This window comes from Berghia stephanieae, chromosome 2 (genome assembly GCF_034508935.2).
Source record: "Berghia stephanieae isolate SIO BIC M18660-M18661 chromosome 2, UCSD_Bste_1.3, whole genome shotgun sequence".
Classification (NCBI taxonomy): Eukaryota; Metazoa; Mollusca; class Gastropoda; order Nudibranchia; family Aeolidiidae; genus Berghia; species Berghia stephanieae.
In genome coordinates, this window is record NC_088361.1 from 116294570 (window position 1) to 116307217 (window position 12648).

The 12648-nt window shown below is 32.2% G+C and overlaps 1 protein-coding gene across 3 annotated transcripts in view; it reads left to right on the plus strand.

The window, feature by feature from the left end:
- Positions 1–1040: 1040 nt before the first annotated feature.
- LOC144966335 (ubiquitin carboxyl-terminal hydrolase 40-like) overlaps positions 1041–12648 on the plus strand; it is a 39418-nt gene continuing 27810 nt past the window's right edge. Inside the window, exons 1-11 of one of the 3 annotated variants that reach the window (XM_078902651.1) lie at positions 1041–1156; positions 5350–5603; positions 6402–6469; positions 6948–7061; positions 7750–7875; positions 8187–8225; positions 8679–8825; positions 9098–9184; positions 10840–10896; positions 11306–11434; positions 11926–12066. In XM_078902651.1, coding sequence (XP_078758777.1) covers positions 5420–5603; positions 6402–6469; positions 6948–7061; positions 7750–7875; positions 8187–8225; positions 8679–8825; positions 9098–9184; positions 10840–10896; positions 11306–11434; positions 11926–12066 — 1092 coding nt within the window. In that variant the 5' untranslated portion in view covers positions 1041–1156; positions 5350–5419. Of the gene's footprint in view, positions 1267–5349; positions 5604–6401; positions 6470–6947; positions 7062–7749; positions 7876–8186; positions 8226–8678; positions 8826–9097; positions 9185–10839; positions 10897–11305; positions 11435–11925; positions 12067–12648 lie in introns of all 3 variants that reach the window. The other 2 variants (XM_078902649.1, XM_078902650.1) reach the window with 2 other exon arrangements.

Below are 12648 nucleotides of genomic sequence, written 5' to 3' on the forward strand. Positions count from 1 at the left end.
GATAGATACTAGATTAGATAGATAGATAGATAGATAGAAAGATAGATAGATAGATCTCATATGAAGCGTAATACAGCCCTTCTTTGGCAGCAATCACTCAACTATTTATTAATCATCTCGCAGGTATTAATAGTAAGAACAATCTTGAATGTAAACGAACATGGAAGATAATTAACGCCATTTTCTAATTAAATCAATAGCTAAAAATAATGAGGGGGGCGGACGTCATGTTCATCATGTTCTGATTGATTTTGTCTTGTTTTGTGGGTTTGTTTGTTTTTGAAAAATGTGTTGGGTTTATTTGATTGTTTTCGGGGTTTTTTTTACGGGGGGGGGGGGGGGGATAATTTCTCTATTTTTCTTTTCTCTATTTTATAGCTTTATTATGGCGTCATAAATCATCACACTAGTATCAAAATATATACAATACCAGGAAGTTACAACAACGACAACAACAACAACAACAACAACAACAACAACAACAACAACAACAACAACCACAACAACAACAAACGCGTCCCTTTTTTGTCCGCTTGTATCTCTGAGAATTTTCATTGGATTTCTTTCAAACTCAAAATATAAATAAAACAAATTCTTATAAGTAGACTGTCAAAATTTTATGAATCCGAATTGAGAAAGAAAACAAAAAAAATTTTTTTAATGATACAGTAATTTTTCAAAACCGTGTTCAGAAATACAATATCAGAAAAAAATGACGCATCATTGCTGTGAGTAAAATGGCGACGATCTTAACGTTTGTTGCCATTTTTAACAAGGAACAAACATTAATTAATGTCACCATAAACATTATTTTCAGGGCGTAAAAATAAATGGATTCATAAATATATTTATACCTATTTATACACACACGACACACACACACACACACTTACACATCCTAATATCTATATATTTGATGGATGGTAATCAAATAAATAGATAAATAAATAAAAGATAAATAAATAAATAAATAAATAAATAAATAAATAAATAAATAAATAAATAAATAAATAAATAAATAAAAACCGAAATATTCTTTTAATGAAAGCAACATTGCAGCCTTGGGTGCAATGGCAAAAGAAATCGAAAGTACAATTTCTTTGTTGATGGGAAATGCTGTTTTCTCGGGTTAGCCAGTGACGGTACCGATTTCTAGGTATTTTAATTTTGGACATGACTTACTGGGAACATTTTCATTGATCTCTCATAAATTTTTTTTTGTATCATGACTGGAACGAAGCTACAGATATAGGTAATTAGAAATTGGTATGTCATTTGTTATGGATACATATCATAATCATAATGAATGTAGACGTCTAGCTAACTCTTATTCTTATCCTCACTCTGTTCTATCAACTTTAAAACAACCTTTTTTCAATAACAAAAATAAAAGTGTGGTATTGGTAGCAGGCATGCCTTGATCCCCCAAAAGAGACCTTGATTCCGCGATGATGTAAAATACACACAATACTTATAATATGTTCGTCTAGCACTGGCCTCGCTTTGTTTTTTGTTTTTTTTTTAATTTTATGTATGGATTTTTGCCTTTCACTTTCACTGCAAGGAACTTGTGGAACGGCTCCATTATTATTATTATTATTATTATGATTATTATTATTATTATTATTATTATTATTATTATTATTATTATTATTATTATTATTATTACTATCAGAAGCATCATTTTGTGTTCAAACTTTCGTAGTTTCATCTCGCCTTGTTTCATCATTGTGTTGATATAATTTACCTTTAGTCAAACGAAATGGCAATTCAGACTCAAGTCTGAATAGTCTCCCATGGTTATTCGGACTCAACTCCAATGAGTGTGCCATAAGTAGCCTATCTTGAATTTGAATGTACATGCACAAACACAGAAGGGAGACAGTACGGACAGTAGGCAAAGGGTGGAACTGAAAGAAAGCAGAAGATGAGTTCGAAAGAAGAAATTCTGTTTTACCCATATCAGACTGACACAGCTGATACCCTTACTTCGCACTGTCCAAGTATTGTTACTTCTAACACTATCAGAATATTATTTTATCCTGATTTTATTTGGACATCATGTAAAGTTGTTAGAAAAGCTTTTCATATAGATCTCAGTTATTAATTTCTAACTGGACTTCCAATTGATCAATGATTTTGTCTTTCTCGTCAACTAAATCAGGTTTAGACTGCTTGTTGATAGTTATTGTTATTTTCATTTGCATCAATTGTATGTAATTGTCAATAACTGAAATAAATTAGAACCTTACTGTTAGGGGAGGTTATTCAGATTTGAGTCCAAAGAGCTTATTGATTGCACATGTGCATTGGAGTCCAAATAGCCATGGAAGACTATTCAGACTCGAGTTCGAATAGCCGCAGCCGTAGTCAAATGGCCACTTTTGATGTATTTTTCCCCCGATTGTTCATGGTATTTTGCATGTGAGAATATTTCATGTCATGAAAGAGTTTAGTTTAGGTTATATTTTTCCCCTTGAATTTCAGTCTATAGATTATTTTCAGTATGTGAATTTTTTTTTTCTTTTGATCCAAAGCTTTGAAAGATTGACATTGATCCTGAATGTGAAAGTTAATCTATAATATAAAAGAAGGTAATCTATGAGAGTGACTCAAATAGTAATAAAATCATCTATATAGCCTAACAACTTTTTTTTAAAGTAATAAGATAGACAAAAAATAATAATATGAAAAGAAAATGCCAAGTACTGAAAATTACCAACAATAGGAACATAATACCATTAAAATATACAATACATAACATCACTTTAGAAGTCACCAAAGCAAAATATCTCAGAGTAACGATAAATAATTGCCTGACCTAGAAAGACTTTGTTGCAAACATATTCAGGAAGGCAAATTCCACACTGGGATTCCTGAGAAGATACCTCTTCGGCTGCAAAGAAAACATAAAGAAATAATGCTATAAAGCTTATGTAAGACCAACATTCGAGTACAGCACTACGGTATGGGATCCCTATTACTCCTCTGAAATTAAGGTACAACAAAGAGCTATAAAATCTGTTCAACAAAATCCTAGACATAAATCAAAGCCATATATGACACCCCATTTCGAACCATTGAATGAAAGGAGCGAGAAAACTAAATGTATTTTACAAAGGCCAGAAAAAACAGGTCAGGTTGCCATTACAGGGCTTCAAACTGAACACGAGGAAACCTGGCAAATTTATGTTGCCACAATCTAGAGTGGACTGCCATCTTCATTCATTTCTGCCCTCAACTATAAGACTGGAACATCGTGGATATCTCCTGGTAAACAATTATGAATGCTGAGCTGATGAGTCTTCCACAAGGAAGTTTCAGCTTGAAGAATAAGAATAAGATTTGACCTGCTTTAGTGAATTTTTTCTATTTGTTTTTAAAAAATGGTCATAATAATATGTTAAGATGTTCAAATCTCCAATAATCAGGTGTGTTGGGTAGTATAAATGTGTGGTGGTTGTAGGAATATTTTTTGTTGAAATTGATAGTTGTCATTGTCATACAGTAACACTTCGGAATGTCACAGTCATATTAGATAAATGGAAATGAGAGGGAATATCTCTACTATTGAAGTTTAGTTTGTGTGGCATTTTCACTTGGAAGAATATATTGCCTTTGGATGATTGTCATTGTATCTGTATAGTAGATTAAGTTGATCATGGTCTTAATTGCTTTAATTTTGGAATTACTGAAAAATCTCCCTCCAAATTGTTGGATCTCCCTATTATTTTTTTTCTACACAAACCTCTCGTTTTGATTTTTGGGTGGTGGCAAGTCAACTATGTCTATATCAAACTTAATTAACTTTAATTGAATACTTGTTTTACTTATTTCTAAATGTTGGTCAACACACTTCAGAATGTCACCACATTAAGTGTTCCTTTTTTTTAGTCTTAGGAATGGGGATGCTATTGAGACCAAAATTTAAAAAAAAATATCTTCCTAATTTCTGATAAAAATTCCTAATTTTCGTGTTTCTGATTCCTCATAGCAGTGTGAGAATCTTGAATTTGACGCTTGAGTAGTTTATTCTACTTGACTGAGATTAAGGATTTATAACGACACTAAATTCCTATCAGACAGTGTCAGATCAACCTATTTAAGACATATATATAATTCACTATAATTATAGGCTTCACTTCAATTCTAAATGGATTTGTGTATGGAAAAAATGCCCCCTTTCAATTCAAATTCAAAGTATCACAGTCACAGATGGTCGTCATTTAATTTGGTTTATTTGTTGACCTGACTGACACCACTATGTTGACGAGAATTAAGAATTTTCTGGTGACATTTTGTCTTTCTGATTTTCTCTTCAGATTCGGTTCTTTACATACTTCCGTGCCATCAGGCCAATCTATTTTCTCAGATTATGCCTGCCTCTGATTATTTACATTTATACTTCAATGTTTTGAAAGTACATTTTTTAAACAACAGATTCACTGAGTTAACAGCTTAGAATTGAAGGCTTGTCTTGTGATTGGTCTTAACTGTTTAATTGCTAAGGGGGAAAAAATTGAAGTGACTAAATGTCACTCTAATAGAGTGACACCTAATACAACACTATATATCGCTCTGATAGAGTAACTCCTAGCATAACACTCCAGCATTTTATTAATAGCAAAAATAGAGTCACTAAAACTATAAAAAGGAAAACATCTGTATACCTAGTTTCTCTGCAAATCTTCAATTTACATTTAAAATGACAAGACAGAAAAGGCATAATTCATTTATTTTTTTTAATTCTTCCAAATAGATATGGTTAAACACCTTTACATGTTGGGTGGATCTGTAGCATAGTGGTTTTTCATCTTCTATTTTTCTGTTTTCTTACTGATATTATTTTGACCTTGGTACAGTCATATTTTTGTCATATTAACCAATTTATCAACTCACATCTACTTTAGATCATTTTCAATGTGATGTCTTTTTAAAAAAGAGGAATTTATCACTGGAGAGAATTTTCACCTTTATACAGACCCCTACTGATCTGGCTAATAGTGCGATCTTTCACCATTTAATCAGAAATAGAATAATAATGTTGTGATCTTGTTCATTTTTGGAAACTAAACCAGCACAAAGTATATTGAAATGTTACGTTGATGTTGTAAGTAGGATGCAAAATAATCATAAATGGAACAAAATCAAAAGAAACACTGGATAGATCAAGGACACCCCAAACCTTACTTCATTGCTTCCCCAATTTACATACTCAATATTAATTATAGTTATAGTCTTTTAAAACTTTTTATCATATTTGCCTCCCCTTCTGTAACAATTTAAATGGTTTGTTATTTCACACTGAAAAACAAACAATCACATCTGATATTGCATTCTTTATTTCAGTTTGCATAGATCATTTGGAAACATATGAGCTGAGGACGGCCTGGATTCAAAAGAATAAACCCTCTGAACAATGTTTGGTGATCTGTTTGAAGAGCCAGCATCTGGAGGGTTACAAGGACCGGATGTCTGCACGTATGGTCCATCCCCTCCTCAACCAAGACTACAATGTAAATTTGCTGGCATCGACAATCAAGGAGCTACTTGCTATTTGAATTCTTTGCTTCAAACACTTTTGCTTACACCTGAATTTAAAGGTTAGCACATTTTAAGCTTAATAGTTTTAAAGGGAAAATATTTTTATCCATAATTTGTATTATTTTGATAAATACATGCATCCGTGTTTATATTTTGTTAGCTATTTCCAGATTTGGACTTGTTGATGGAAACATTTGGTTCATATCAGCCTTTAAGACTTAAAACTGAGTTTTTTAAAGAGATCAGTTCGACAGTTGTTTTGTGGTATGGATCTCAGCTTCAGCCCTGCAGGGCCGTAGTTTTAGTTTCTCCACAGCGGGCAATGCAAAGTTGAGTCAAGGAGATTCTTTATTCACATTCTTTCATTACACTCAGGTGTAAAATGAGTAACTGGCTGGAAAGAGCATTATCTGTGAAAATTTTTTAAAAAATGAAAGTGCACCTTGAGGCTTAGATGTTGAGATTTAATGTTGGCAGGGAACCTCTTTTAAAGTGTGTTAATCTTTTTTAGTGCTCATTTTATAAAATAAAAAATAATAAAAAAATGAAATAAAATTCCCTTTATTCATCCCATAGGGGAAATTTGTCTCCAGGGTCTATTCCAAGGGAAGACTGGAATAACCCAGGCGTCAGCCGCAGTGCAGCGCGCAAACTGAGCTAGGGCAAGGTGACTTGCTCAAGGCCACACTGGGTATTTGAACTCGATACATTTCGGGTACAAAGCAAAGATCGTACTGCTGAGCTCTAAGTTCTAATTAAATCTCTGAGTTCTAATTACAGAACTGCTATATGATTGAGCTTCAATAAAACATCAAAACTATTTGTTATTTATTTCATTATTGGTTTGGTTGTTTCAGAGAAACTTTTTCAACTTACAGAAGAGGATTTGGGTTCTTTACATGATAAGGACAAACCAGGGGCCAAGGTAATTGACACCAAAATATGAATTTATGTGTTTTTTTAAATGCCAAAAGATCTGCTTTTTAGAAATTGACTAGACACGTTTAGCGAGTACATATTTTCATCATTTCATCTTGACCAATTAATTGTGAACAGAATAAATTTTATCCTTCTCTTCATCTAGTGCCAGCAATATAGGGCTAAATAAAGTGGAAATTAGAATATTGTTCCTTTTACTTCAGGTTCTGATGGACTGTTCTAACTTGTGTATATATTAATATATAAAAAGGGCTTTTAATCGTTTTAAGTTAGTTTTAGATTTTATGGTTTTATGTTGAATATACTTAAGTTTACAGAAATGACTTAATTTCCAGAAAAATTTAGTACAATGTTGTCTCTTACTAAAGCACACCTATTATTACCAGCATTTCAATTCAAAAATTTTCAAGCCTTGGCAAGTGTGATTAAGTGTGTTATCATGTGTGTATTTTTTACAAATTCAGGTCAGAGTCATCCCCATCCAGCTCCAAAGATTGTTTGCTCAATTGCTTTTAAGTAACCAGCAAAGTGTCTCAACTTTAGATCTAACCAACAGTTTTGGATGGACAAACCAGGAGGTGAGGATTGCACAGATTATGTCCTTGTACCCTTTTGTTTTATTATTTTAAGTTCCATCAGTGGTAGTTTATTGCCTGGGGTTTTTGTTTGTTTACCTAGTTTCCTCAGGCCATGTCAGGTTATTTCAAAAGCCTTGCTTGGAAAGGAGACGAACTCAAAGGTGGCTCTGTTACTAATGTGAACAGCATAGCATCAAATATAAAGTATTTCGAAGTATCAGTATGTGTGAAAATACCTTAAAATCCTTGTAACTTAGTTTGATACAGATTTGCTAAAATCATAATTCAATTATTTTTTTTAAGTGGGAGATTTTATGTTTGTTATATTTTTTGGCTTACTTACATGAGTATTGCAAAAGAAAACTGGTCAAATGGGATTAATATGATTTAATAGTTAATAGTTTATGATTTTTATTCTGAGATTTTTCTGCTCGATGTAGATAGATAGATAAATAGATCATTAGATTGATAGACAGTAAGTCCAAAAAAAACGATTTAAATTGGAATTTAAATTTTGCTTGCCTAAATCGACTGTGACAGCTGGATTTGTAAAACTGGAATTCCTCTATAGATACGTGACATTAAGCCTAGATCAAATAGATTCTCCTCTCTTTTCCCTATGACGTCTTGTGTAAATAAAGAAAATTAATTTTAATGCAGATGTTTTATGACAATGTTTTTCGTTCAGGGCTTTCAGCAACATGATGTTCAGGAATTAAATCGTATTCTGTTTTGTGCCATAGAGGAATCATTAGTGGGGACAGCTGGGCAGAATATCATCAATGGATTGTACAGAGGAACTTTTGTAAATCAGGTGAGTCGTTTTTTGAAATGAGGTTCAACAATTGCTTGGTAATTCTATCATTAAAGATACCCTGCTGTAAAATGTGATATCTCATGTGAGACATATCACCTGAAGATGGCTCATCATAATCATGAAAATATAATCAATATTAAAATTTTCACTATTATTATTATCATCACCAAAAATAGCAATTAGAAGGATAAATGTACCTTCTTTTCGTTTTTTCTAATTTTGTTCGCTGAAGTGTTTGTATTGATATTAATATTAATATACACAGCTGGGCTTCCTCAATTAAATTCCATATATGTTATTTATTTCAGATTAAGTGCAGTCGTTGCAAGAAAATCAGTGAGAGGGAAGTAAGTACCTTGGTCTTTTTTATTCTGTAGCAGGATTAGCTGCATATAAAATCCAGGATGGTGACAGTAAAAAGAAATATTTCCACCAAAACACTAGATCAGAAGTCACACGAATCAATAATTTAAGACAAGCATTCTGTAGATATTTCAAGTTTTTGAAAAAAGAAACATTTTTCGCATTAGTATGAGCTCAGGTATGAAAGGCAAACTATGAAGATTTATTGTTTTAAAAATGGTAAAGTTAGTTCACTATTCCAGGATTGTTTTGGAATGAAATACATTGTCATTGATTACATGTAAAGTAATTGTGTAATTTTTATTGATTCATTTTTACCTTCACTTCACATTCCATCATGTCCAAACCATGATTTATTGTTGACAGTTTGTTAATTGTCATGGCATAAATCTGACCATGCTCATTATCATCTATCTAATTTATCTTGTTTTTGTCAGGAGGACTTTTTAGACTTGACATTGGCTGTGGCTGGAGTACCAAGCGTGGAGGCAGCGTTAAAGACATCCTACCTCGATGTAGAACACATGAATGGGGCCAATCAGTACAGATGCGAGCCATGTGCCATGCTCACTGATGCCACTAAGGTTTGTTTGGAGGGGGGAAAAAAAATTAAAAATTAAAGAACCAAAACAAATTATGATTATGGAGAAGTAAGAACAATTATTCCTCTTAAAGAAATACTGTACTATCATTGTCTCTAGACATGGCTTCAAGTTTTGAATGATTTGGTAGGGAATGAGATTAAACATCTGTTCAATCCTCATCAAGAGATAATATTTTTTTTGTTTGCTTTCATATAAATGATGTCACAAACTCAATGTTACATTCTTTTCAAATAGTTCAATTATCATTTCAGGGTGCCAAACTTCGACATTTACCATCCATCCTTACTTTGTCTCTACTGAGATTCAGTTATGATTTTGTCAAGATGTCCAGGTACAAGGTATGTCTGAAAACATGCTTTTGTTTTGGGGGAGGGTGTATGTTTTTCTCTCTTTCTCTTTCATTTCTCTCTCTCTCTCTCTCTCTCTCTCTCTCTCTCTCTCTCTCTTTCTCTCTCTCTCTCTCTCTCACACACACACACACACACACACACACTGTGTGACACACAAGTGATTACTTTTTCTGCATAAGTTATTAGTTTTTAGTTGGGCTAATTTTGGTGTGTTTATGATGCGCGAAATACAGACTTTCAGTCAAGTCATGAAAATATGGTCGTAATTGAGCAAAGGTTTGTGTTAATTGAAACACCCTGAACAGACATTACATGGCTTTCTAAAAGTGTCCATATTTTTAAGTTTAATTTCTTCCTACACTAATTATTTCTGTTGTAGTGAAAATTAAAAACTGGATACATCGTGTCCTTTTGGGAATTTTGCCAAACATAAGTACCGTCATATGATATGTATTGCCTTAATTTTTATCGGACATATTACAGTGGTGACAACCTTATGTAAAAAATGCATATTTTTGTGCATTTTCATTCATTGTACACATTTTGCTGAGGATTGTATGCATAATTTAATTTCTATTATTTTAGCATTCATACACTTTTTTGGTGAACTTAAACACTATCTGTTTCTTGACCCACAAGTTCATGAAGTGAGTTCAATATAATATTATCTGGCTGGGTCATATCAAATTTATACATGGATCTGGAAATTGATACTATTTATATAGTCTATAAAGTGTAAGCTTATTCATTAATTTAAATATTTATATATTATAGCTAGTATGGTCTAATTGCCCATTATCAGATTTAGTGTTAATTATCGTTTTTGCAAATTTGTACGCATTTTTTCAAAATCTTACTCATTTTGGCATTCCATTGTACACATTTACATGGGCTAGGATTGGCAGCACTGGTATTATTATTATTATTATTATTATTATTATTATTATTATTATTATTATTATTATTATTATTGATATATATTTATTTTATACTTACGAGTGATTTTTTAGGATTTTTGTTTGTTTTTGTTTTAAAGTGCACATAGCTCTCTCTTTGTTTATGAGAAGAGCATGAATCAATAGAAATGTTAATCATTGTTATTATTATTATTATTATTATTATTATTATTATTATTATTATTATTATTATTATTATTATTATTGTTATTATTATTATCATCCCCTTTTTATCCCATTTCATACCTGATGTTAAACTTATAGAAGGAACGAAATTGATATTGTCACTCATCTCTTTATTATCGTCTTTAGCCAACCATTTTTATGAGTGGTTCTCACTAAATTCTATGAATCAGACTATAACGTTCAAGGTTACGCATAGTTTTGTGTGTTGGTACGTTATATCTGACTGGCAGATGTTGTATTTTTGGCTTACTGCAATGCATAAATTAACAAGTGACTCTCTTAGATGAACAAAAGTTTTCATGCTTAAAGAAATGTATGATGAATAATTATATTGTCTCATGGTGTTTTTTTTTTTTTTTAATTTGCCAAGCATCTATGTACATCAAGTTTATTTTCATTTTCTTCTGGCTTGTATCAATCTTTATTTTCACTAATAAAACGATTTTAATAATACTGATATTTATTCTTTTACATTTTCATTTTTAATTTTATTTTACACAGGAAAATGGAAGGTTTACTTTCCCCTTGGAGCTTGATATGTCACCATATTTAGAAAAGGTTTGTTGTTAATAATTTTTTTGAAAATAGCATGAGAATATGATCTTTTACCAAGATAATTGTGGGGGATTGTCAATTAAACATTTGAAAATAAGGATGATGGTAATTATTATTATTATTATTATTATTATTATTATTATTAGTAGTAGTAGTAGTAGTAGTAGTAGTAGTAGTAATAGTATCATCATCATCATCATTATTATTATTATTATTATTATTATTATTATTATTATTATTGTTATTATTATTATCATTATTAGAATTATTATTATCATCAACTAAATTGGTGGTCCATGTTTTTTTTCTTCTTTTTGGTCAGTTTGTATGAATAGTTATGAATGAGCAATGAGAAAGATTGTCAACAAAGCATCACGGTTACCTTCTTTTTTTCTTTCCTTTTTTTTTTCAGAAGTGCTCAAACCCTGAAGACTTTTTGTATGATTTGTTTTCTGTAGTCGTTCATCGAGGCAGTGCATTTGGTGGCCATTACTTTGCTTACATCAGGGACATTGACAACTTAGGTCATTGGTCCATTCAGGTCAGAAGTCATAATGTTATGGAATGTGATTTATTTTACTGATAAATAATTATATAGTGTTTCAACAATATAACTTCATAATCGGTTTAAAAAATAAAAAATAAATTTGGGCACAATGTTATTTGTTTGTTTTTTAAAGGCATTTTGGGGCACATTCTGATGGCAGTTATTGATATATGATGATTTCATATAATATGTTACGAAAGCAATAGTCCTAATATCACCTTGTGGTAGACCTCAATTTAAGTTTTTTTAAATGAGTTGGAACAGGTCTTCAACTGAATTTTTTTTTTTCCGGGTTTCATGACCTTTTTGCCTGGTATTTATCAGTTCTGCTTTAAATGACTGGTAAAAAGTTTTTTAAAATCTCATTTATACTTTGGTATTCAAACTATAAATGAATATATAATTTTAAAAGATTATTGAAAAGTGCCTTTCCTTTTCTTTGCTTTTATATCCATTTTTTATATTTATTGGGTATTATCCTTTAGGAAGGAAAGAAGCAACAGAGATTTAAGGACCCAAACACTCAAGGTTTGGATGTTATTGAATGTGTATCTCCCTTGGACTTGATTGAAAACATCTTGAGTAAGGAGCCAGGTCAGGCCATGTCCATGGAGAGACTGTGTGGTGTGAGTATTAGATTTATTTCTTGTTCTGTTTGATTTTGTGTATATCAGTGGTTGAGTGGGATATTGCACTGTGACCTGGGAAGCCCGGGTTTGAGTCTCACCTGACACTTTCGTTTTACCCTTGGGCACAAATATTAACTTCCAATTTGCTCACTTTGGACTGCATGGATGATTCCTGTTGACACCAGATGTTCATCTACATTATTTCATGGAAGTCCTTGGCGACAACATCTTATGGTTTTGCAGAAGGGCGTAATTTATTCAGGCCTCGAAGTGGGCCGGGAACACCGGGAAAAGCCGGGAACTTTATTTTGAAATTTCCCGACCGGGAAAAGCCGGGAAAATCGGTGAAAATTGTCTGGGGCCTGGGAAAAAGCCGTGAGAAAAATTTAGGTGAACAACAACCCAACATGTATTCTTCCGCGTAATCATTACCCAACCTGCGAACGATCGGCTTAGAGCATGGCAGCAGCCTCTTATGGTTTCCTCACACTACTAGGCCCTATGTTATGACGATCGACCCAATCAGCAAAGTCCGGTCCGCATTCGTAGAGTACACAGACTATTACCATGTTTCCTGTG